Source organism: Corvus cornix, chromosome 1A, assembly GCF_000738735.6.
Source record: "Corvus cornix cornix isolate S_Up_H32 chromosome 1A, ASM73873v5, whole genome shotgun sequence".
Lineage (NCBI taxonomy): Eukaryota > Metazoa > Chordata > Aves > Passeriformes > Corvidae > Corvus > Corvus cornix.
Window position 1 is genome coordinate 60,539,057 of NC_047057.1, and position 26,698 is coordinate 60,565,754.

At 41.2% G+C, this 26,698-nt stretch overlaps 1 protein-coding gene across 5 annotated transcripts in view; it reads left to right on the forward strand.

The window, feature by feature from the left end:
- The first annotated feature begins 7,359 nt into the window (after positions 1 to 7,359).
- The window catches only part of ARNTL2 (aryl hydrocarbon receptor nuclear translocator like 2), a 32,112-nt gene continuing 12,773 nt past the window's right edge, over positions 7,360 to 26,698 (forward strand). For 2 of the 5 annotated variants that reach the window (XM_039570558.1, XM_039570559.1), the window contains exons 1-7: positions 7,360 to 7,573; positions 15,374 to 15,521; positions 16,713 to 16,748; positions 19,547 to 19,585; positions 22,039 to 22,196; positions 23,863 to 23,942; positions 24,926 to 25,018. In XM_039570558.1, the coding sequence (XP_039426492.1) occupies positions 7,471 to 7,573; positions 15,374 to 15,521; positions 16,713 to 16,748; positions 19,547 to 19,585; positions 22,039 to 22,196; positions 23,863 to 23,942; positions 24,926 to 25,018 (657 nt within the window). In that variant the 5' untranslated portion in view covers positions 7,360 to 7,470. Of the gene's footprint in view, positions 7,574 to 7,719; positions 7,979 to 13,750; positions 13,798 to 15,373; positions 15,522 to 16,712; positions 16,749 to 19,546; positions 19,586 to 22,038; positions 22,197 to 23,862; positions 23,943 to 24,925; positions 25,019 to 26,698 lie in introns of those variants that run through there. The other 3 variants (XM_039570560.1, XM_010410326.4, XM_019292560.3) reach the window with 3 other exon arrangements.

A 26,698-nucleotide genomic window follows, 5' to 3' on the forward strand; every position in this document is an offset into this window, starting at 1 on the left:
ACTAGGCAAGGATACATTTGTAGTTCGGGAAGTGCTTAATGTATTTGGTAATGAAGAAGGTTGTCAGGGGCTGGCCAGGGAGGTTTGGAGTCCCCATCCCTGGAGGTTTTTAAGGAAAGATTGGACGTGGCACTCAGTGCTCTGGTCTGGGTGACAAGGTGGGCATTGGTCACAAGTTGGACCCAAAAAATCTTGGAGGTCTTTTCCAACCTTCACGGTTCTGTGGTTCCATTTCTCTAAGGTAATGTGATTCATTACAGGTTTGAATTTTAAATGTCAGAGAGGTACTAAAATGCCTGTCCCACAGTTGGATTTCCCAAGTGAAAATGGGTTCTAAAGGTGCATGCAGGCCCTGTCCCCTGTGAGCCACGCTGGGTTCAGCCATGCCAGGCTCTGCAGCATGGAATGCCTGCTCCTAAAAACCACCGGGTTCCAGGTGCATTGATACTGGGACAGCTGAAGGGAAAATTGGTGTGGCTGTCATGCACTGAACTGGCACCAGGGTTTGGACACTTCATCACTCAGGAACAGTGGGTGTGAGAGGAAATGAATCTTTCCAATGCAGAGAGCTTATCCTGCTGCTTCCTGCTCCTCCTAGTGCCACTCCTTAGGTTATTGGAGCCCGTGGAGGTCCCTGTTCCCAGGGGAGATGGGGTGCACAGACTTCAACCTTCTCATGCTGAGGAGGGAATGAGTGCAGGTTTCTCCTTTCCCAACCAAGCCCCAGCTCTGCTAGGAGCAGTTTGTTTCGGGTCTGAACTGACCCTCGGTGCCATATCTTGTTTCCGTACCAGCTGCTTTAATCTGTTTCTAGTGAGCCACCATCTGCTGCGGCTTCTCCCTCCTCCAGGAATATGTGCTGGCTCTCCATGCTGTCCCCAGGCAGTTCACTTCCACTGGCAGCAGCTCCTTCCCCTCCAGGTGCCTCTGCCCATCCTCCCCACTCCAAAGACAAAATCTTTGCCCTTGCCTCTACATTTCCTGCCCTTGGAATTGAATGATGAGAGGGCAGTTCATGAGCAGGGTAAGCTGTTGTGCAAAAGTGTAACCACAGCCCCTGCTCCACATCTTGCAAGAGAGACTGCAGCTACAGAGAGCAAGTGTTACAGACACATGGAGCTAACACCTTCCCTCCTTCCTTCCAGAGATGTGTGCAGGATCTGCCCCCCAGCATGGCTGTACAGGCTGGGAGATGGAGGTGATGGAACTCCAACAGGAGGCAGATGCCAGGACATTCCCCCTGACCTCGTCTGTGCATGTGTGGCCGTGCACAAAACAGACTGGACACAGGAGCAGTGACTTACTGTGAGTGCAAAACTGCAACAGTTTTGGACACTTGGTTTCCCTAATTCTACTTCTGACTTCACTATACCTACTTAATACTAGTGAATGATCAGATAAGAACTGCAGTAACTTTTCTGGTCAGGACAGTGTGAAATCACTGGCAATCTAGACACACACGTCAGGATCTTCAGTCCAGCAGGCTTTCTTTGAGGTCTCATCCAACTCCCACTGATGTCAGCAGAAGATCCCTATCTAAAGCCCAAAGAAACCAGGAACAAGAATGGTCTTCAAAGCAAACTGGTTGCTGATGCCATGCTTTGGTGTTCCTTACAAATGAGACAAAAAGATCTCACTGTTTATACAACTCAGCTGGTTGAAAAGCAGGATGCGGAGAGGAGGCCTTTTGGCTTCAAATGCAGTGGTGTAAGAAACTTGCATGGCACTTCTGCTGTTAAACAGGACAATATCATCTGGTTTTTAATAAACAAAATCAAACTAATGCCTCGAGGAAACTTTGCAAAATGTACAATTTATTTAAATGCCATTTTTAGGTTCTCATTAGGCATTCAGAAATTACCAGTTTCTGCCAGGAACAAAAAGGCTGTTTCAAAACTGAAGATTACTTTGTTTTTAAATCAGAAGTGGCACCATCAAATTGAGAGACTGTGGGGTAAGAGATTTAGAAGCAAGTGAATTGTTTTGTGGGCACAAACTTTGCCAGCCTCAACTCCAAAATGAAGCAGGCACTTTGGAAAATGTTAATCCTTTTGACTGTCTTTAATTTTGTTAGAAGATCACACACTATATTATCATCCTGGTGGCTCCATTACTGAGATTAGAGAAGGAGAGCAAGTAGGATTTGGATGCTCTTCTCGAGTTAAACTTGTTTCATCATGCAAGGAGTTTGTCCAGATTCCCAGATATCCAAGGCCAGAGTATATCCCTACCACAGTCTGGTTGGATACTGCAGAACATAATCCTTGCTCCTGGTATTGTGCCAGCACAGCACAGTTCGTTGTTAGTGAAGCCTGAATTGGGGTTTTTTTGGTTGGGTTTTTTGGGGGGGTTTTGCTGGTTTTTTTGTTTGGTTTTTTTTTTGGTGGTTTTTTTTTTTTTTTTGTGCTCTGTTTTGCTTCTTTGAGGGGCTTCCGTAGTTTTAAAGAGCTTATTTTTACTGTTGGCCAATGACAGTATGATTATGCTATTTATATAATTTTTGAAGGAAAAGGCTCTCATATTTGGAGCAGAACTTCAACTTTAAAGTGACAGCAGATTTTACTAATACACAGACACAGAATTTATAGCAAAGTCAGCAAATTGCTTGTGGTGCCCTTAAAAGTAATCCAGTGACCTTCAGGCAGAATAAAATACAAATAACAGATGGAAATAGATTTTTTTAAAAAAAGATTAATTCTTTTAACCAGCTAACTTGTTCACATGTCCTCTACAAAAACCACACTTGATTGTGTACTTTCAGCCATGTAAGACCGTGGTCTGAGGAGAAACCATAAACATTGTGTTCTGGGAGAGAAGGTTATGAAAAATCTCTGATTGTACTTACAAAGCTGAGTCACTTCAGTTTCCTGCTATTAAGTTTCAGCAGAAAAACATTCTCTGGCTCACCCTGAGCAGTCACCTAGGGGTGTATTTGTGTGAAGTAACACAAGTCACCCTAATAATGGAGAGTGACTCCCAGTGTTCCCTTTCCCAGGTCTTGTTGGTGAGGTGTGTGTGGGGCCAGCTTGGCCCCAGCAAATACACAAAGAAATCCACATCCTCTTCAGGACAGCATCTCCCATGTCCTGGGAAACAGCTAAGACATGCTATGCTTTGGCTGTGACGGAAGAGCAAAAAGGAGGAATAATACAGACCCTTTAACTGCTCAGTCTCAGGCTATTATTTAACTGCCCCGAGGTTTGATTGTTATTTTTACCCCTTTAGCACGTTGTTGTATAAGTTGTTTGGAGAAAAGAGGCTATCGGTGGCTTGCATAAAGCATTCTGTTCCCTATTTTATAGCTGAAAGCTATTCAAGAGAAAGTGCTCACCTGAAAATGGGGCAAAAATATCAAGTGTGGCCTACTCAGAATCAGTGCCTTACATAAACTGGGATCCCGCTCTGCCAAGACTCGAGGCAAACTGTGCCATAAACACCAGTTAATGTCATGTATTAAAGGTTCAGTGAAGAGTCCAATCATCACCTTTGAATAAGAAACAAGTATAATAAATGATGTCTCAAATCTGTGGTAATGATCTGGCACCGCTTTATGTTTGTAGGAATTATCCAAGTGCCGGGTGACAAGACACTGCACCATGGATGAGGAACACAACAGGCAGAAATACTGCCAAGAGACTGATCTGATTTTCTGACCTAGTGCCAAAAACTTCTGCAGTGAATTGCAATTGCACTAAAAAATATGAAATAAAATGCAAATAAGGTACAGTAGCTCTGTTTCTAGTGAGTCAGTTAAAAGAAATAAAAATTTAAAATGTCCTCAATAATGTTCCCATGTGGAGAGAGTTTGTATTTAATAGCTGTTTAGCTATTAAGCTTGTTAAAACAGTTATGGGGAGCTATTTAAATGTTTAACTCATTGAGCTTTATAACAACAGCCATCTTCAACTTTCTGTGGTTCCTGAGTCCCTGAAATGTTTTCAGTCAGTGTGGCTGACTCACTTCTGAAATCCCCTTAACATTTGTGTGTCCACTGATGATGCAAACCTGGAGGTGGGAGCTCCCAGCTTCAAAACTGGGGCAAGACAGTATTTTAGCAGGACAAAACATGACATTTCAGCTTCCTGGGAATAAATTCTCAGACAATTTTCTCAGTATCAGTTGTGGTATATGAATAAAATTAATATGCATTAATGCTAACGGTTTTCTCAAAGACAGCAACAGCATCTAAACTCCTGATTTTTAGCTCTCCCTGCTGTTTTTTTATTTCATTTAGGGCAGAAAGGGTTTGTAATTCCTTCTGTACAGTGCTAATTCTGCAAGACCAACTGAACCCAGCATGATGGAGACTATATATATATATATATAAAATTGCAGTAGTAACAGTGGGATTACATAGAACATAAAGCTCTAAAATGACAAGTCAGATTTCCAAGGGAAAAAAGTACCTTATGAGTAAGTGTGCACTGACACTGTCACAGAAGCACAGTGGGATTTCTTCAGCAGCATCCCCAGCTGGGAGCCACGATTCCCTGGCCTGTTCCCTAGAATATTCTGTCAGAGCCATGCATACGCTCCTTCCACGTGCTCTAACCCTTGGGCTCAGCCATGGGCAAGATGCTGAGCTGCCCACTCCCACACAGACAAGGAGCTTCCACATCAGGTGGGAAATGTGTTGGGAGCTTCCAATTATAAAAGATGTCATGAATGGAGTTCAGGACTGCGTTCGAGGAACCATCCTCAAGATTATAGTTTGGAGTTTAGACAAGTGAATTCTGCATACATCTCTGAAATCTACAAAGGAAACACATCCCTGTTTTCTGGTTGGGTTTTTTCTTTCCCCAACTCTACCTAACTAGGTGAGCTGCTGATTTTCCACCACATTACATAAAATTCATAGGTGTTCGAATGGATTTGGCTCGCAGTGTTTTGTGAGGATTTGCTTTCTCAAGCCCTTAGAATCACAGAATCATTTAGCTTGGAGAAGACCCTTGAGATCATCGAATCCAATTGTAACCTCAGCACTGCCAAATCCACCACTAAACCATGTCCCCAGGTGCCACGTCCACATGTGCTTTAAATACCTCTGGGGTTGGTGACTCCACCACTTTCCTGACAGACTGTTCCAATGCTTGACAACCCTTCAATGAAGAACTTTTTCCTAATATTTAATCTAAACCTTCCCTTGCACAACTTGAGGCTGTTCCCTCTTATCCTATTGCTTTTTACTTGGGAGAAGAGACTGATCCCGACTGTCTTTTTGTGTGTATTTAGTCACATTTTCTTATTCACTTTTAGCAAAGGATGTTTTTATCCTAAGAGTCTGCCCCCATTTCTGAAAAGAACTGATCGCTTGTCTGCAGTGACATAAATTTTAACAACTTAGATACTGACCACTAGAACTGATGATGAAAGAACATAACATCCTTTGCAAAACAATATATCTCCTTTTGCCAGCTCCACAGGATCCCTACTACTAATAACAGACAGAGGAAAGCCCCCGGAACAGTGGGAGAAGAACACCTGCAGAAGGAGCTTCCTTCACATGTCACCGACTGTAGCTCCGGCCTCACTGGTGAGAATTACCAGCTGCACTGTAAGTTCCCTCGTGCCTGAGTTCATAGAATCATGGAACATCCTGAGTTGGAAGGATCACTGAGTCCAGCTCCTCCAACAATCCCATCCTGTGCCTGAGAGCATTGTCCAAATGCTCTTGGAGCTCTGGCAGCCTTGGGGCTGTGACCATCCCCTGGGGAGCCTGTTCAGTGCCTCTGGGGGAAGGACCTTTTCCTGATACCCAGCCTAACCCTCCCCTGACACAGCTCCAGCCGTTCCCTCAGGTCCTGGTCACACAGAGCAGAGATCAGTGCCTGCCCCTCCTCTTCCCCAGGTGAGGAAGCTGCAGAACTGCTGTGAGCTCTGACCTCAGTCTCCTCCTCTCCAGCTGAACAGACCCAGTGCCCTCAGCTGCTCCTCGTGTGGCTTCCCCTCCAGGCCCTTCACCATCATCTCCATAACCCTGCCTTGGACATTCTCTGAGAGCTTTAGATTTTTCTTATATTGTGGTGCCCCAACAGAGAGAAGCAGCACCTGTGCAGCCCATGGAGATGGCACAGGTCAGGATTTGTGTCTTTGAGCAAAAGCCTCTTCTCTCACACCTGCGAGTGGAACTGAGAGAGCACAGGCTGCACCAGCACGGGGCAGGACAGTGAGAGAGGCTCTGTCATGTGGAAGAGGCACTGCTGAGGTCCGTACGTGTTGTAGAGGTTTCATTTTGGACAGGTTCTAGTGGGATCTGCTGGAGGGAAGGAATGCCTGGGAACAGCTGGAACACACTCATCTTTTACAGGTGCACCTTGAGGTCTTTCTGCAAAAGGAACACACCTCGCTCACACCAACAAGGTGTGAACCAGAACACCGTGATTGGCAGGTTCACTTCAAAAGCACGCTCCTGGTCCTACCAAAATCCAGCTACAGGTCTGCTAACATAATTCAATACACTTGTGAAGGTTAACCCTGGTTTCTGTTACTTTTCACTGATAGGTGTGACTGCTCTCTGACCACTTGTAGAGGCCTCTGCCAACCAAAACTATTCCAAGATCCTGATGCTTCCTAAGACAAAGTGTCTTCTGCACAGCACTCAAAGAAACACCAGCCCTGCCCAGCCTGGGACGCGGGCAAGGTGCCAGCCTGAGTGTTGCAAAATGGGGAACATGTCAAGATTATCTTAAATCAGGATATTCTTTCATGCAAGATCTTTGTATATTTCCAAGCCTAACCAGCAAGAATGGGTATCTAACCATTGGAAGAGGCAGCTGCCAGCATCCCTTACACAAGGACATCCTGGAACTAACATGAAGTAAATCAATGTTGTTGATGTATGTCTGTATATACATTGCTAAATTGGCAAAATACTCCGGGTCGATGTGTTCTACAGCTGAATTATATTCATTATAACACAAAAAAAATCACATCTACGTGTCAAAAAGATCTTGCCCAGGTGAAGACACGCGTAGAAGTCAGCTGCACAGGAAACTTATATGGAAAATCCTAAACAGTCCTAAAAGAAGTGCTGTGCTTGGAAACTTACTAACTCTGAATTTCCGTGCATAAATAATGGCATGAAAACTCCAGTGGTAATGCCTGATTTGCGGTATTACCACAGAGTAGCCAGGCTTGGGCAGCTCTGAAATAAGCCATGGGTGTGTCTCTGGACTAACTGCAATTGGAACTATTGGGTCGTGGCACGCCGGGTACCGAACCCGACGGCGGGCGGCGCCATGAGGGGCCCGGGCGCGCCGCCTCCGCCCCCCGCCCGATGCCCCAAATCTCGCGAGAGGCGGCGCGGGGCCGGGGCGGGGTCATGGCGGGCGGGGGCGCTGAGGCGGGGCTGGCGGGGCAGCCCGCGGTCCCTCCCCGGCGCCGGCGGCTCCTCCTCGGCTCACCTCAGCTCACCCCCTGCATGCCGGCGGTGCCGGGGGCGCTGTGGAGCGGGGTACGGGGCCGCCCGCCATGGCCGAGGCAGGAGCGGGAAGCGCCGAGGGCGCCGAGGAGGAGCGGCGGGCGGCGGAAGGTGGGAGCGGGTCCGCCCGAGGAGCGCGCGGGCGGAAGGGCGGTGGGTGCCGCGTCTCCCTCTCCCCTCTTGCGCGTTGCCCCGCGCGTGGGGGGCGATCGCGGGTGCCGTGTGTGGGGTGTGTCTGTCTGTCTGTCTGTCCGTCTGTCCGCCTGCCCGCCTCGGTGTTGTGGCACGGGTGGGTGTTGTGGGGCTGGTGCCCGTGAGGCACTGCCGTCTTTCTTGGGGGGCGCTTGGGGCTGGTCCTGTGCCCGGGGCCGCTCCGGGGCCGTTCGGGTTTATGTCTGATTCCCGCTGGGCGCTCCTCGCTCGCTGCTCCCGCTCAGTGGAGTTCAGTGCAGGCACCTGGAGCCCTCGTACGGAAACCACAGAATCACGGAATGGGGTTGGAAGAGACCTCTGGAGATCGTCCAGTCCCCCACCGTGCCAAGGCAGGAGCGTCTCCAGGTGGGTTTGGAATGTCCCCGGAGAAGGAGACTCCAGGCCCTCCCTGGGCAGCAGCTCCAGGGCTCTGCCACCCTCAGTGTACAGAAGTTCTTCCTCTCACTGAGGTGGAACTTCTTGCGTTTAGTTTGTCCACTGCTCTTTGTCCTGACACTGGGCAGCAGTGAAAAGAGCCTGGCACCGTCCCCTTGGCATCCGCCTGTGTAGTGGTCAGTGTGTGCTGTATTGCTGTTACAGATGTGTCGTCACACTGATGTGATGTGCACTAAAAATCTCGTTTGGTGTTTTTTTTAAACTTAGTTTGTAGTTCACTGTTTCTGGTACACACTTAGCCTTGCTTTCCTAAAACTCTAGTATGATTTTTTTAGGTAGTTAACATAATTTAGTATTTTAGGTATAGTGGTTTTGGCTTTTCTCTGTGTGTGTGTTCATGCCCACGCTTGTATGGCGACCAAGGTTTGATCTTTCCTTGCTTTTAATCATAAGTTTCTGGTACTAAATCAAGGCTGGTTGTAAACCACCAGCTGCTGCTCGTGTTCCTGCTTGGAAACGAGTACGGTGCTTCCTTTCTCCGAGTAGAAGGGAGTGTTTTGCACGGGGTGTGGGGAAACAGAAGTGGTCCAATCCCTCCTGAGCCATCACTGCAGTTCTGTGTAGTTAGCACCAATTCTTCTAGGTTCAGTAGTTGTTTTCTAAATGCCTGTTGGGTTATGTGTGTTTTAATGTATGTGGGGATCCTGGTTGTGTCAAATCCTTGGCATGTTTCTGTCTGTGCTGCTTGATTGTTTAAATACTGTTGTAAAAATTTGTGGCAAATAATGTAGTGTTTGAAAACAAAGTGGTGGTGGTGGTTTTTTTGTAGTGCTTTTGAAGGCGCAAAACTGTGCTTAAAACTTAAGATTATTGTTTCTGTATCATGCATAGACTGAAATGAGAGAAAATCATCAAAATGAAGAAATCTCCAAATACAGAGACACATCCATTTACAAGTGGATTTGGGAAATCAATGAACCATAGGCTTTCACATTTTATTGTGAGATAAACCCTCCTCCCTGCTTTCTTTTGCTACCTATGTTTATACCTGTTCTTTTAGTGGATTTTAAAGAAAGAAGTTTTGGGTTTCTTTGTTTTTAAGATAAAAGTATCTTAATTGTGGAATAGGACCACACTAAGGTTACCTGCTTAATAGTTTTTAGATTTTTTTTTTTGAGTGTATACCTTATTGTTGGTACATTTGCACATTATGAAAAACAAACTCTAAACTGGACAGTTCACATCCAAGAATCAAATTCATTGTAAGAAGAAATAATTTGATGGGTGATTTTGGAAGTGAATCATTGTGAACTGTTGAAAATTCCCTGTTTGGACCGCAGGGCCAGCTAAAACCATGGAAGCTCTGCAGCAGGCTTGATAGGACTCATCATTTTGCAGTCATATAATTCCAAAACTTACAACAAAACAACTACCCATCATTCCTCTAGGAGTATATAATTGGAGAGGATTTATGGTTTGTTTTTTGTTTGAACTTTTTTTGCAGAAACGAACTATGATATATGAGACTCCCAATTCCTATCAGTGCTTTCTACCTGGGGTGAACACGAAAGTGCCTGGGGAGGCAGGGTACCCTTTCAAGGCCTTGGGGAATATCTTTTCCTTAGCTGGTTTCTGCCTTATTATACTTTTAAATACACTCTAATACACTGATAGCTTTGGCCAAATACTTGGTGTTTGAAATCTGTTAAGTAAATGTGTCATTTAACTGGTAAATTGTGATTCTTGACTGCTTCTCTTCCAGGTGATGAAAATAAGTAAAAATAGAAGCAGAGAGTAATCAGTTGCCTGTGTTATTATTTGATTTAAATGTCTATAATTCTGAGTATTATAATTTTTCCTTTTTTCATTTTGTGATATTAAAACCAAATCCAATGTTCTTAACGTATAAGAGTTTATTCTCTGTACAGTGTTGTTCATAAGATGGTTTCATTACTGAATTCTCTGTATCTTGTTCCTGCATTACACATGCATATAAAATTTGGGGGAAGAATAAGCTGCTTTGGTTCCTACCTTTCAATAAGAGGTACTGTAGGCAATGATCTTGATGCCAGACTTGCTGTAAGTAGTCTGAGGATGCTTTTCATGATCTATTTTGAAGGTCTAAAATAAATAAATTCAAAGAAATAGTATAACGCTCAGCCATGTGTAGAAAATACGGTTCTTAGTTTTATAGGTGTTCAGATGTGCAGGACCTTGAACTGATACCACAGCACCTGTAACTTTCTTTTTCATGCACTACTGTATGTATATAGGCTATAAGTGTAGTTTTCATGCTCTCTAATGAATATCTGCAGCAAGAATTCATTAAAATAAACTAAAATTTTAGAAAAGTAACTCCATAATAAAATAAAGCAGTTTACATGGCATAGAGTTATTTGACTGTCAGTGTGAAGCCATTCCCCCTTGTCCTGTCACTCCAGGCCCTTGTCAGGAGTCTCTCTCCATCTTTCCTGTGGGCTCCCTTCAGGCACTGCAAGGCCACACTGAGGTCACCCCAAAACCTTCTCTTCTCCAGGCTGAACAATCCCAGTTCCCTCAGCCTCTCCTCACAGCAGAGCTGCTCCATGCCTCCATCTCACATCTTAAAAAAAAAAAACGACAAACAAAACAAACCCCCAAAACCCATGTTAATTATGACAGAACTTTATGATCTAAAATAAACTCCTCTGGCTGGGCTGCACAACACTCAAGTGCCACTTCACGCTCGCTTCTACCAGAATTTGGAGTTCTTTAAACTTGACAGACCCTAGCTGAAGGGTTTTGTGTGTACCAGGAACATACCTTTGGGAATACACATTTTAATAGTCTGTGGTATCCATGATCTTAGAAATCTGAACTCAAAGCAGCCTCTCTCTTCTTTCCTTTGAAAGTGTTTCAAAATACAAAGCTGGATTAAAAGTTCCTTATTTTTGGAAAGGTTGTGCCAGTGTTAACACATTATTAATTTAGGCAGCTGCAGAGCTGCCACATTTCTCCAAGTCTCACTTATTCCCAGACTGTGGAAAGTGTCACCATAAGCTTTATAAATGTACCTCTTTAGTGGTATTTTATTTCAAGCCCATTTTACTGTAATATCTTGATAGCTGAATTTGGATGTTCTTTTTTAAACTGGCTAAATGAGGGCTGACTGACAGCTCTTTTAATCAATTAATGTATTTATTAATACTACGTGACTTGTATCTTCCTGCTGATTTTTGGAGTGCTAATATGTATGCTGCAAACCTAGACAGAAAAGCTAACCTTGCTAGGGGTGAGTGGTCTTGAGGTAGTGCATAATTAGGGCAATAATTTTGAAAGACTCTCTTGGGCTTGAACTTGTTGCATGTGATGCAAACAGGTGCTGTCTGTGGCTGTTATAAGAATTGTGTGATATTTCTGTACTTGGGGTGGGTTTCATCTCACTTATCTTCAGATGTCCAAGTCTGAGCCAGTTCCTTTGGTCCCCGTATAATTACGGACTAGAGGTAGGCACTCTTGGGCTGTATCTCATCTAACCAACTGTAGGAATCTATTTTAGATTGAGATGAATCACCCTAGAACTGTTTTATTTTATCTAGCCAAATGTAGGAATCTATTCTGGGAAGAGATGAATCACCCTAGAAATGTCTTCCTCCCTCCAAGAGGGACCAGAATGGCTACTTCAGATGTGGACATCGTTACTGGTTCAGATGAATGTCCCTTTTTGTGGCTGGTGGAGTTTGGCCATAAACCTTTTCTAATAGATTGTGTTTGCTTAGGAATTGAAAACCTTAAAACTGTTGGTGGAGAAAACAGCTCAGGAATGTGGCATGGGATTAGAAAATATTGTCAGTAGTTGGAAAAATGTGGAGTCTCCCAAGCCTTGTTTCTCAGTGTATTGCATGGGATTGACACAGAAACGTTGCTGACACAGGAATATGGTTGATTTTGGTTGTCTTTATATCTCCCTCCAAACAGAAGTTTTGTGCAGCTCCTTTGCAGTTGTTCCCTTCTTTGCAAACTCCTTGGGGACTGTAATTATTATTTCTTTTCCCTGTAGAAAAACACAAGAATAGGGGATGCTCTTGTACACAGATGTTATGAGAAATATATATTGATAACAATCCCTTAAATATTTTGTTTGCTCAATTATGAAATGCACTGAAATTAGTGTTGAACTAACAGGTTTTTTGTTTCTGATACATTTACTGGGAAGGAGCTGTTTTCCATATGTATTTGTACTGCTTGGATGGTCTTTGCATTTTCACAGAGGGAATGATTCTGGGGGGGGGGAGTTCCTGTATTATTCTCATTATTTTCATCTGTCCCAATGTGCATAATATGCTTGAAAAATATTATTGATTTTTAATACAGATAAGCATATAGGCTTAATGCTGAGAGACAGACATAGATCATAATAGACATGTATTTGAGGAACTGTTCACTTGCCATTAAATTCTGGTTATCAGTATTAGGGCATTAGCATTGGAATAAGAAGTAATAAAAATGTCATTTCTCAGCTGGAATTTTATTTGGCTTGCAAACCAGACTAGTGTAAGTAATAGCCTTTGGGGTGGTAAAACAAAACATCTCTAGTTGACTTCAACTGTTTCTAGTAATTTTAAAATTGACTAACGATTTTGGTTTTATAGAAACATCAACTTGTAATAAAGATTAGTCCTTCAGGATATTATTTTTCATGAAGCAAGTGTGTTATGAAATGGGGAAATATTTCATTTTGCTTTGTGTGTTTTTAGAGGTGTTTGGTTTTGATGTCAATGGTATGAAAATGTTCACAGGAAATGTGAGTCTGAGAAATTCAGCCAGCTTAAATGACAGGTAAAAATTCAACTTTTTCCTATCACAGAAGCCTACCCTGGGTATTGGGGTACATTCTAGACCATTCTCTTTGTGAACCCAAAGATTTTTAAATCCTTTATGCAGCTCTCCCAAAGTGGTATAGATAGCCAGAGAGGGAGAGAAATCTTTCCTCACAGCCTACACAAGGCTGGGACACTCTCCAGGGAGAGTGAGCTCCCTGGAATCACCCAGTATCATAATGATGGCTGTTATGGAGCCCTCAGAGATTATTTTCCATCACCTTTCCTGACTTCTCGAAGCTGCCTTGGCTTTAGGAGCTGTTTCTGCCCACTTCTTCCTCAGTGAGTGATAGGTATTAGAAAGATTTGCTCTCTCCTGTTAAACTCCACATAATCAGTGTTCTACTATGCCTGATTGTTCTGAAGCTTTAAATTTATTTGGTTCGTGGGTTTTTTAAGGAAAAAAAAAATATATAAAGAATATAAGCTTCATGCTGAGCATATCAGGGATCAGTACAGATTCTTAGCCTTATATTTTTGTCCAAGATCAACCACCCATCTTACTGGCATTTAGTTTGTCCCAGAGATAGTGATAAGGATTCAATTTATCACCTAATAATTGTAGTTTAGAAGTTCTTAATAGGTCACTGTTACTGGTAATGTGAACATATTTTGTTTTCTCAGTTAAGAATAATGAAAATGGGTGTTGTTAGTAAAGGTAGAAGAGGTAAGTGCAGTAGTCAGAATTTGTTGCTTGGGTGTGAGGGAAAAAAGCAGTTGTTTAATAATACTGAAGATAAATTGGAAAACCTGTAAAAGAGGCCTTGGATTTTGTTCCTTTAAAGGGAAGTGTTCCAAAAGCAGGCTGGCCATCTGTGTAGAGAGTAGTATTTAGGTCAGTGGGTCTGTGCTGTCCTGCTTTGCTCCAGGACGAAAGGATCTGTTGTGCTGAAGGCATTCTTGTCTTGGAACCATGTAGGTTGCTGTTTAGTAAGTACTCTTTTATGAATATTCATCAAGACTGATTGTACTTCAATAGCTTAATCAGTAATTACAGGATGCTGTGACCTGGGCAGATTAAAACCACTCCTTTTAAATAAACAGTTCCTTTGGATTTGTTAGCGTTTTTTGTTTGTTTTGTAATTGTGTTAATAACAGAAATATAAAATGAGACTTCTAGGGAAACTCATCGTAAAAATATTTCAGACATCTACCACTGTGTCCTTATAGTATTTATCATGTAATTTCTTTTAATATATTTTTAACATCCCTAATTTGAATGTGATGTGTATTTGAAATAACTAAATTGTCTTGCTGTTGCAGATGTCCGAATGTTGTCACTTATTTGTCAAGTATTTATTGGTTCTTTGTTTCCACTGCTTTTTTTTGGAACTTCCTGTGGGACTTAATGAGTTAAAGAGCTTTCTAAAATAAAACAGGGGCTGACTTTGTGTTGTCTGATGTGATAGAGAGAGGATTAGTGGAAGACCAGGCAAGCTGTTGTTCGAGTATTATCCTATTTTTATTTAACTCTCCAGAGCTGTATTCCAACACCAAATGAAAACCTAGAGGGTCATTTTTCTGGTGTGAGATGTGTTTACATCCAAGAGGAAAAAGAAAGTATGCATTTTATTATTGTTCTTGCACATTTCTACATTTTTACAAACAGCACAGATGCTAAAAAAAGAGAGAAAGCTCACAAGAAAGCGTCCAGTTTTTCTTCTTCTGCATTTTCAAAGTACTCCTCTTGGTTTTTGCTCCCTGCTAGAAGCAGGAGATGCTCACTTCCTTAATTGACATCTCTTAATCTCTCATCTGTGCTCACTGGCACGTGAAGCCTAAAGGAGTTCCTACATTTGCTGAAACAGAATTAATTCTGGCTCTTTGCCTAAACATCAGCTGGGTGATTCTTTGTGATAGCTCTGTGTTGGGGCAGCAAAACAGTGTAATAGTGCTTATGTTCCTTGAGACTGTTCTCCTTTCCCCGTAGGTTGCTAGGATTCCTTTGGCTTGTGACTTCTCTTCTGTCCTTTCCAGAAACAACAGTTTTCCTTAAGAGGAGAATTGTGAAGGGAACTTGACTAGTTTTTGAGACATTTCCAACTTCCATGGCAGATGTTCTGTGTAATTGTGGATTTTATGTCAGAAATATGATTATAGCAAACTGCCATTTTTTGGATATCTAGCTTGATCAAAAAACATAGCTCACAACATATTTTTTAATGTTAATTTAGTTTGAGCTACAGTATTTTGATCTGCTGACATATGGCACAGCTGGTGATTTTGCAGCAGGATGTCTGAGGTGCTGGGAGGATTTAAGTGCAGAGGTTGTGTAAGGGGAGAGCTGTTTTATATTGCCTTGGTGTGTTGGTTGGGTTGGTGAGATCATTCCAGCACTGTGGGAAGGTGGTGCACGCTTTGCTGGACTTGGAGCAGTGCAACCTTGGCTTTTTGTGTCAGAGACACAGAAGCCACACACAGATGACTTTTTGTCGCAGTGAGGATCAGAGTGGGTGCACAGTGATGCAGCTTTTGCTGGACACTGAGCCTTTATTCTCGTTGACAGATCAGTTCTCTGTGGATGGAAGCCCATGCATTGCGTGTGCAGTGCCCAGCCTCATGAATCCAATCACTAAGCCTGCCACCACCACTTCTTTCAACGCTGCTGTGCCTGACATTCCAAGGAAACGCAAGGGAAGTGATTCTGATAACCAGTAAGTGAATCAAATCTCTGTGTCTCAACTGAAATTTGAGACGTTCATCTCTTACTTATGCAACATGGTCACTGTCTTTCCTTTTCCTCTTCCTTCCTCCTTTCTAATCCTCTTTCCTTTGTTGATTACCATTAAATTTACAATATCTTCCAAATGTATTCTTTGACAGTCCCCAGTTATTAAAAATAGAAAAAATAATCCTTAAATCCAAGGGATATATGTAGGATTCTGTAATGCTGTTTCCTTGCCTGAAGTGTCTGGATAATGTGTTTCTAATGCTGAAATTTCAATCCTGATTTTTTTTTCCTCCTTCTTTGCCTACTAGTAAAGGCAAGTTCTTAAGTTGCTTGAAGTCTCCCAAGTACATACTAGAATTTTACCTGCAAGCAGGAGACAAGATTACTGGTTGTTTGATCTAGAACTGCTGCTTCAGTGACCAGAGCAGCCATTTCCTTAAATGTGGAGACAGACCCATGACCTAAAAATGGGGACTGTCCTCTTGTAGTGCTCAGTCTTTTTAAGTGGGTCATACTTGACTGCTGAGGTGACTCTCAACTGTTTTATCCTGTTCTGTAACTGCCAAACAGATGCCAGTTAACAAAAAAAAGGGATACAAAGTGCAGATGAAGTGCACTACAAATATCTCCAAACTAGCGTGGAAAAGCCATATTTAAAAAGGTGGGGAATAGGAGATTTACATGTATTTGTGATTATTAAAACAATTCTCTTTAATCACTGCTTCTTCCATATGTAGTCCATTGATCTACAGAGTGTAAGCTGTACTGTGGGTGTTGATGTAATTGTCAACTTGGAGATTTAAGTGCATCATGTGGATAACTGAAAACTCCAGCAATATGTTAGTTTCTGAGGGAAAAAAAGAGTCTCCATTCTTTTCCAGTAGCACTTGTTGATTTTTACCTGTTCAGTAAAAGTGTTGGTTCCTCAGCAGTGTTTCCCTGAAGTTTGGATCTCTTTGATAAAAAAAATTAATGTCCAAGTTGAAAAATTAATTGAAAAAGTACTGGCTTATAAGAAGCAGTAATTAAATTCTAAGACTAATGCTCTTGCCGAAAAGAACCCATCAAGTAGAGTTACCATTAAAATTTTTCTGACTTTGTTTTTTTGGGTCTATCAAGTCATCTTGTTGTGCTTCAAACTCCATTTTGCTTACTTTATGACCTGTTTCTGCAGGGATACAGTTGAAGTTGATGGTGATCCTCAGAAAAGGTACTTTTTATGAATGAATCCATTTCTATTTTGAGTTCTGTGAACACATCACACTTTGCTGTTTGGCTCGATGAGCTGTGGGGTTCCTTGAGGAGTGCTTCATCCAAGGGCAGGTCTGTGTACAGCACAAGGTGATAAACATTCAGCTAAGGAACAGGATGGACAGGTCTGTCCAATGTTAAGGGTTCCTGATAGTTCTTTCTAAGATGATGCTCTGCTTCCAGCTTTACCAAACTCGTTAGTATTGAAGTTTAGAATGGGAAGGAGTGAAAAGTACCAGTTCAATAGGAAGACTTAGTGAGGCGAAGGAAGGCTCTCCTATTCTTCCAGGACTGGTGAATGTTAACGTTTTTGTTTGGTTGTTTTAAGCTTTTAAAGTGCTTTTTAAATTAGAACTATAATAACTGTGTTAAAATAATGCTGTTACAAGGTGGCTATGCAGCGTCAGCAAACCCTTTGTGGAATATATGTGCCAGGATGGTTGTTAATTACATGATTATTTTGTTGCATTTTCTTTTTCTGTATCTGGATACCTTACTTGGGTAATATTTGTTTGTAAGTAGCCGTGCAGTGTTTTTATAGAATAGACTGTTGCACTTGGAGGGGACCTACGATGATCATCTGGTCCAACAGCCTGAGCACTTCAGAGCTGACCAAAGGTTAAGGCATGTTTTAAAGGGCATTGTCCAAATGCCTCTTAAACACTGACAGGCCTGGGGCATTGACCACCCCTCTAGGAAGCCTGTTCCAGTGTTTTCCCACTCTCTTGGGAAACAAATGCTTCCTAATATCCAGTCTAGACCTCCCCTGCACAGCTTTAAAAACCATTCCTTGTGTCCTATCCTTGGATACCAGGGAGAAGAGCTCAGCACCTCCCTGTGCACTTCCCCTCCTCAGGAAGCTGCACAGACCAAGGAGGTGGCCTCAGCCTCCTTTTCTCCAAACTAGATGAACCAGGAGTCCTTGGCCACTCCCCACAGGACATTCCTTCTATCCCTTTCATCAGCTTTGTTGCCTTCCTCTGAATTCATTCAGGGACCTTCACATCTTCACCAAACACCTTTTCGTATTTTGGGGCCCAGAAGTGCACACAATATTCCAGGTGGAGGCACACCAACACTGAGCAGGATAATCACCTCTTTGCCCATCTGATGTTTGATGAGCCCAGGATGTGGTTTGCCCTCTGACTGCCTTGAACTGGGCCTGCTGTCAGCCAGCACCTCCAGGTCCCTTTCTGCAGGGGAGTCACTGTTTGGTACATGGCTTAAAGGGCAGAGTAAAAATCTTTCTTTGGGCTTAAAAGCAGTTGTTTCGTTGTGGATTTTTTCCATGGTGCTCATGATGGAAAGTGACTAAAAATCCTCCTTTTCTGCCTTTAAAACATTTGCTTCCATTTTAGAAGAAATGGGGAAGTATATTTAATGAATCAATTGAGAAAGTAGAGAAAAGGTGGTATTCTTTATTTTTTCTGATTAATACCCGTTCTATCCTTTCTAGTACCAATTAAGTATACCCACATTATAGCCACCAAGTGGAATTTCACCCTCTGTTCGTGTAGTCAAGGTAGTTTTAATTTAGCTATTCATATCAGCAACACCACAACTGTAGGACAGAGGCTATAAAAATCCATTGAAGGCTGGGACTGATTGCTTGAGCAGCAAATTTGTGCTAGATTTTTTCCCCAAGTGGAGCTCCTGAGGGAGAAGGAAAGTTAACTAATAGGGCACATGCTGCATTGCAGCTGGTCTGGCTCCTTGTTACCTCTTCTCATATGGTCAGAGAATGTAAATTCAGTTGGAATTCACAGTATATGGATATTTCAGGTAAGCTTCTTTTAAAATGGAAGGCAAATATTAGTTATTGATAATTTGTCTAAATCTGAAACAACTTCAATGAATAAAAATCTTGGGGTGTTGTGCGTCAAACTTCCTCCCGTGTTTGGGTTTATCAGACTGTCTAGAAGATTGCTGGGTTCCAGTGAGATCCCAGATTCTGCACTGTGTGTTAATTTGGCTGCTGGATCCTCACTGGGGTCAGTGCTCAGTTACAGGTGGAAGCAGCTTTCCTAAAGCTGTAATCTCCAAGATACTCCTGCTTCCATTTCCTCATGGGAGACAGCTGCTGCCTGCTTGGCCTCCCTCCTCTTGATCCTCATGGTACCAAGGCCACACTCTGGAGTTCTTCACAAAGAGTGGTGAAGAGTGCAGTGGTCATAGGGAAAGAAAAGCTCATTGCCCTTGTTTGAATCATCCTTTATAGTTTCCTGTTGCAGAGTGTTTATTGTGCTACAGACACTTATGACTGTGTTTCATTTACAATTTTATTACTTTATGACTTTCCAGTCATTGCTGTAGGGTATGGGAAATAGCTTAGGTTTTTTGGATTGTTTTAAATGTTATTTAGGATTGTTTATTTTAAAATTTAACAATAAGATATTAGAAATAAAAACATAAATAGATAATATCTCTTATAACATTTTAAACAAAAAAATAAAATCAAGCCTGGTCTTAAGTTATTTGAATGTTCCAATAATGTTGTCTCCAGAATAAAAAAAGCCCCATAATTACGAAATATCCCTTTAATATGTTCACACAACTGTGAATATTGCAAGTTCTGCTTTGGTCTCTTTCTGTTATGCATCACTTGCTAGGTCAGTTACGGTTTAGGGATTTTGTGGGTTTGCTTTTGCTGGAGCCACAGTAAATTTGTAGCATTTTCTATCTTCTGGAATCTGTGGGAGGAAATAAGTGCCTAGTATTAAATACATAATGTAAAGCTCTGTATCTTGTTTTTTCTAGGAGTGAAGATGAAGAACATGTTAAAGTAAAAGATTTCAGGTACTAATTTGCAATAGAAATACTTTTTGCTAGTGAATACTGTGATTCACAATAGTAAAATACGAGTTTGTGGGTAACGTTCAGTAAAACTATCCAATATTTAACAGTAAGCTTTTCCTTTCCCTTGCTAAATGTATGATAATTTTTAAAATCTCCTTGAGGATTTTATTTCCTACTAATTTTAATAAAAGTTGCTGCAGGATATCTCAGAGGGTTTAGCAAAAACACAAGGTTGAAGTTTTTAATGTGAGAAGTAAATGCAGTACCCCCAAGTCATGTATAAGGAGCTGATTCTTCATCTATATGAATTTGAGAATTGTTTTTTTCTAGATTTGTTTTCTAGATTTTGATTTTTTTCTGCTTCTGGAGGTATTTAAAATTTATTCCACATGGAAATGGATTTGGCTAAAGCACGACAAAGATTTCTTCTTCTGGAACTTGTATAGGGAATTATTCAAGTTTTGCCATTGAACCTTGAATTCACATTAATTGAAATTCACACAGAGCACTTGCAGGATTTGAAATGTTGCGTGACCACAGTTCAGCCAAACAAATATTTCAAGTTACAAACAAGCCACATAGTAAAACCAGAGCTGTGCCATGATGTCGATTTAAAAATAAGGCTTTCATTTTGCATGTGAGCAGAGATGTCAAACCAGAAATACATAATCCACTCAGCATGCTGTCAGAAGTATTATTTATATAGTATGCTAGCTAGTAATTATGAAGTGTTCCTGTAATTGCAACAAAATTAAAGAAACGAAAATATTCCAAGATACATTTGCAGTTTCACTTCAAAATTATTTTTTCTTCACAGAGTATCCCAGATTGCTCTGTAAGATTGTTGTACATTGCTTTAATGGCTTTTATGTGGTATTGTTAATTTTTTTCCTTACTTTTTGGTGCATTAGTTGGAGGGAAAAAGAATCAGTACAAAGGTCTCTGGAGGTTTGCTTATCAGTTATCTCCTTCCAGTGTTTTTGTCTCAAGCTTGTTGGGAAACTTGCTTTTCTCCCTTCCCCTTTGTGGCTGAGGCAAGCAACAGAAGGCTTTTTGAATTATCCAGTCATCCCCTGAATTTCTGCACCCACCTGTTCAAGTTTTTTATAACTCCTTATTAACCCTCAGAGATGTGGAAGGTTGTTTCCTTTCCTGGAATGCTTGTATCTGTCTTCCTGAGGTTCACAGTTCAAGGAGCAAACACAGGATATTACTTGATTGTTCCTACCTGACATAAAGGAAGAGCTGGGTGAACCCATAGATCTAAGCATAACTCAAAAAATTAAATCTAAAAAAAGGCTTGAGAGAGAGAAAAGCTGAATGCTGGGCAGAATGACCCAGAACGAACTGTGTGGTGAAGGCATTCTTTTTTTTTTTGAAAAATAATAAAAATAGTAGGCAGGTAGATCTTTAACACTGTACTTTGTTCTTTCTCAACAGCCAGGTGTAGTTAACTTTATTACCTTTAATAACTTTTGTTGCAGGAAAAGTTTTGGATATCAATTAACCAAAACTTATTCCTCATTTTGCATAACTATACTACTGTGTCTGGCCTCAATCAGAAAGAAAAATCATCTGGGTTTTAATTGAGTGGCTGGCTTGTCTTCTGGGTAAGGAGGAAGAGAGTGAATTAAACTTCCCTTGATCTGCTGGAGGATATTAGAGGGGAGGAGATGGGCTGAAAAGCTGACATACTGCACTAGAACGAAGCAAAGAAAAGGTGACCTGAGCTATAAATACACTTGTGCAGTGTATGTGCACTCATGTGCCCTAGAAGGAGTTTTCTGATGAAAACTGGCCAAGAAGAAAAGCTCTTTCAGTGGCTGAATTCTTGACAGGCTTACCAAGAGATGAAACCTGAGGCAGCCCAAAGGCTGAAAGTCTTTGTACCACCCTACCAGGACAGGGAAAGCTTTCTGAGATACTTCTGGTAAATTACATGAGGCACAGCTTTTTCTTTCAGTTTCCACTCCATCTCTTAGAAGCATGTGTAAAAGTAATGTTTATTGCTGTGGGTTTTTTTAAAAGGCAGCAGAATGAACACCCCATCTTAGGGGTCAGGCAGAGGTAGGAGTAGGGAGCAGGAATGTCTTCCAGTGATTCCCAATGACATCAGGAGTTCTCTGGGATACACTGAGGTGTCCAAGTCATCACTTGCATGGCAAAGGTTACAAGAAGGGTTGAACTTTTATATGTCTTCATAACCTCTTGTTCCTGCCAAATATAATCAAATTGTTGCTTGTGATATCTTTTCTCCTCAGCATTTCACGTCATTATTGGGACCATTTCATCTTTGTTGAAGTGAATCCAATTCAATTGTCCAATGCAAGCAGCGTATGAAAAACTGTTTCAGTGCAGTAGTACCTGTGATAGTTCCATTCTCAAAACTGAATTGAATATCGTGGTGAAAATCTTCCCCATAATCTTCCTTAAAAAATAATTTTTCTTCTTAGAGAGGCTCACAGTCAAACAGAGAAAAGAAGAAGAGACAAAATGAATAATTTGATAGAGGAGTTGTCGGCCATGATACCACAGTGCAATCCCATGGCCCGAAAGCTGGACAAGCTCACAGTGCTACGGATGGCTGTGCAGCACTTGAAGTCTTTAAAAGGTGAGTTTTGGGAAACTTCATCCTGTAAATCCTTGTTCTAGTCAGAGTGTGTATCTTCCTGGATTTTAAATAAATCAAGAGTATTTTATTTTACATTTCCTTACTGTATTTAATTCCGAGTCTGCTCCTCATTTACATGTACATGTCTGTAGCTGTCAGAACTTAATTTTAAATTTTTGCTTAGTATAACAGGAAAAAAAGCCACCCTTCAGTGTCTGATATTTTCTGTCTGCTCAGGGCATGCCTTGCTCTTGGGTCACTCCTTGATTCTTTTTAGAAAGCACAGGAGTCAAAAGGAAAGCTGCAGGACAGAATATACTTTAACAAAATGGTCAATGAGTTTGATTACATTAAAGTCTTAAATACCCTCACATATTAGAGAGTACCAAGAAACAGAAACTTCTGATAGCCTCAGTCAGCTAGCAGAGTTAATCATGGATCTTAGGGAATGGGTTAGTGTGGGGATCAACCCAGGAAATACTCTTTGCTCTCCTTTAGCTATTGCTAGGTTTTGGACGTTTTTTTCCTCTCCTGCCAAAAATACATCCACATACAAGTTGCATATTGCATAGTCCATCAGCTGCACACAATATTTGGGGGTTTTGACACCACTGTTTGAGAATAATAATTTGGTCAACTCCAAGCAAAGATCAAAGACCCTCTGCATTGCAAAATCAACTGATTATAAATAAATAGATCTGATGAGAACCCAGTTAGTTTTGGGTCAAAGAAGTGTAGAAAATGAATTATGTTGCTACCTTGACAGTAACAAAACCATAGAATGGCTCAAGTGTGATGGGTTTTGAGGGTTTTCTAAAGGCTCAAGCAGACTGAGAGTTTTGCATGAAGGAATGATGTGACAGACCAGCAGGGCAGTAACTGCACTTGCAGTTTAAACAAGAAATCTTCAGCTCAAGCATTTGTATTTTAACAATAGGATGTGAAAACTGGACTTCGCCCAGCACAGTTACATTTACCTCAAAATAAATGGTTTAAGGGAATACAAGCTACTATGTGGAGTTATAGTGAATGCTGAAATTGCCTGAAATGTTCAACTGCTGCTTACATCAAAAAATGTAACGAGAAAAAAATTATAAAAATTTATTGGATAAAAATGTAATGGACAAAAATTATTTTAGAATACTTGCCATGGGTGCTAGAACAGTACATGCAGTGAGTCAGCCTCACTATATTTAGTGAGACATTTGATTTAACTACAATAGTCTGGTTTTTTGATTGTTGGCCTTGTAATATTAATGAAGCATTATTAATGCCAAAAGATAATTGATAATATTGGAATTATTCAGTTTCAGCAAAGAGAATTTAGTTAAGAGGTCTGAAATATACCTACGAAATGTTTCTAGAAAATTCAGTTCTCATAATACCATTTCTCTAGCAGTACATTAATGATATCTGAACAGAAGTTTCCTTGGTTTCTGTTAAGTAAAGGGCAAGAAAAAAAAACGGTTATGTGTCTGTTTTCATTACCAGTGTATGTTTGAGATTTGTTTTGTTTTTATGATTTCCAGAACCTTGAATTATTTTTTTAATTCAGCTGTTGGGGTCACAGAGAAAAGTTCTGAAAGACATAACAAGTATAACTCTGCTAAAAGTGAATTTAAAATGTTACTTGTGACGTGATCTCTATGAATAATCCATTTCCCAGGTTCTAGTAGCTCCTACTCAGAAGTCCGGTATAAACCTTCATTTTTGAAGGATGATGAACTGCGACAGTTAATCCTTAGGGTGAGTGGAAGGAAACTCTCAGATAAATCATGTCCTTATTAAAGCTTGAGTTTTTAGTTGGACCGTGCTTTTTCTCCCATCTTTTCCTTTAGGCAGGTGTTTTGTTGTACAGGTTTATAAACTCTGTGCACTACCCAGGCTTTCAGGAAGGTGTGCAGAGATGGTTTGGGAGCATGGCAGGCAGCAGCCCTGGAAGGGACGATAATCTATGTACAGGCTGCCTGTTTAATACATCCATTATTGAAATCTTCATGCAACTGCAGAAAATGCTGCCCATTATGCATAAACATCCTTGTAGTTGTTGGCTCTCCTTCATGTACATTTTTAAAGATGTACTTCAAAAAAGGTGCAGAAAATACCTGGAGTAAAATCTTTCCTCTTGTTTGCACACTTCACCATAAACCCACATAACCTCATTCACAGCTAGGTTTCTGATTTTTTTCCTTTGCTGCAATAATGCTTTGCCAAGATCTGTGAATGGCTCCCAAAAGAAGCCGTTCTGCAGCTGGACTTTTGCCAAAGCTGTGTTTAAGAAACTTCAGCTGTGTGTGGTTGAAGGCATCATTTAGTCCTTGCAATCTTAATTGCCTTTTTTATAGAATCACAGAATGACCTGAGTTGGAAGGGACTTCAAACACCATCCAGTTCCACCCCCTGCCAGGGGCAGGGACACCTTCCACTATCCCAGCTTGCTCAGAGCCCCATCCAGCCTGGCCTTGGACAGTGCCAGGGATCCGGGGGCAGCCACAGCTTCTCTGGGCAGCCTGTGCCAGGGCCTCTCCACCCTCACAGGGAACAATTTCTTTCTAATACCTAATCCAAATCTGCTCTCTGTCAGTGTGAAGCCATTTCCTCTTGTCCCTTTCCAGCTTTCTTATATTTAATTTTAAAAAAGCAAGTTTAGAAATGTGCTTCCTTGTAGTCATTAATATTCATTGTTTATTTTATGTGTGTTTTTAAAGACAGTATCTTTATATTTTCAGGCTGCAGATGGATTCCTGTTTGTGGTTGGATGCAACAGAGGAAAAATTCTGTTTGTCTCTGAATCAGTTTGCAAAATACTTAATTATGATCAGGTGGTTATTGTTGTTTCTTGTTCGCTTTTACCTTGCATTTTCTTAGAAATTTTAAAACTTCTATATTTTATTCTATATTACATCAAACCAGTCTTTGTGTATCATTTCTTGGAATTTCTTTGATTTAACCTTATTCAGAGCAAAGCTGAATGTGGTGTAAGAAAATATGGGCAAATACAGTCAGTGTTCCCAACCTGAGGAACAGCGCCAGATTTCAACTGATCATCGTCAAGAAAACTGCCAGTCTGAGAGGAAGGAATAATTCAAAGATGTCCTAATTTCTGTGTGCAAGAGGTTTTCTTTCACATAGTGAAGTGATTTGGGGTTTTTTTTTTTTAGGCCAAGGAAAATGGGTAGTTCAGCAGTGGAAGTTAATTTAAGCTATCCTTGGTGATGCCTTTATGCTCAGGTGCACCACGTAACACATCATCCACAATAACTATCTGAGTGTGTACCCTTAACCTGAAAGAAACTGAATGGGAGCCAGCTTAGCCTGTAGAATAAGGGAAATAAGAAAAATAGAAGTACTTTCCATTAGATGACGTTTAACAGCATGGGCAATTACCACAAATAATCAAGGGATGATAATTTGTTCCTGTATCAATGACTTCTGTTTCACAAACAGAGGCTAAAACAGTTAGTGCTGCCATCTGTCTACTTTTGTAACTTTGAAACCATTTGTGCTATCTTCATTTTCTTTATAAATGTACAGATAACCAATCTGGACTCTTTCCTAGATTTATTTTTATCTCTTTTTTTTTTTTTTAAGTGCAAAACTATCTTTTTTAATTAAAGGGAAATGAATCATCCTAGGGGAATAAGCATAAAGCAGAGTTAATTTTTTTTTTAACTTCTACACTGATTTTGCTCAAGAACTAAAAGTACATTTCTAGAGTCACTCATGTTACACATACCTAGTTCCAGACCCTTAAGATCTCCTTCATTCCAGAGGAGATTCAGAGGACTGACTTTAATAAAACAATGGATTTACTAGCTTATTTGGGAATTGTTCTAGGTTCTGAATCCCATGCTGCAGCTTAATCTGGTTTGTTACACCTGGATGTTTTGGTAAGGCTGCTGTTAGCCTGTCTCAGCAGCACTCAGCATTTTCCCTTTGCATTAGGATTAGATGGGGACTGGGAAAAGGCAAGAGGCAAGGTGTTTATCCTGAGTTTGAGTCTAGAGCTTGTCAACACAGCTCCTTTCTAGCCTTTGATTTGGCTGCTGTGCTGAAGGTAAGCAGTGGAAAACCCAAACCAGCCCACTTGTGTGAGAATTCCTTCCTGTTCCAAAAGAAAGTGGTGCAGCAGGTCAGTTACTTGGGATAAGCAGAGTGAGCAGGTAGAATGCATCCCAGCTGGAGACATCTCTGTAAAAATCCTCTACTAAGGAGTGCTATAGTGAGCTGACCCCTCCTTCCAGCCTGCTCCTGGCTCAATGGTGCCAGTTTGTCCAACCGAAGTAGAGCTCAGAGTCATTAGACAGTTGAATATTTCATCTTACTTCCTATTTCTTCCCTCCTTCCCCAATAATCTGAGAGTTACTTTGTGCATAACCTTCTTTGGCTAGGATCAGGAATTGCATTATTTACATAAATAAAGCATTTGGTTGTACAGAACTTGTTTAATCTCCAACAAAATCTGCTGTTTTTCAAAGGGACGTAGCAAGCTATGTTTTTAC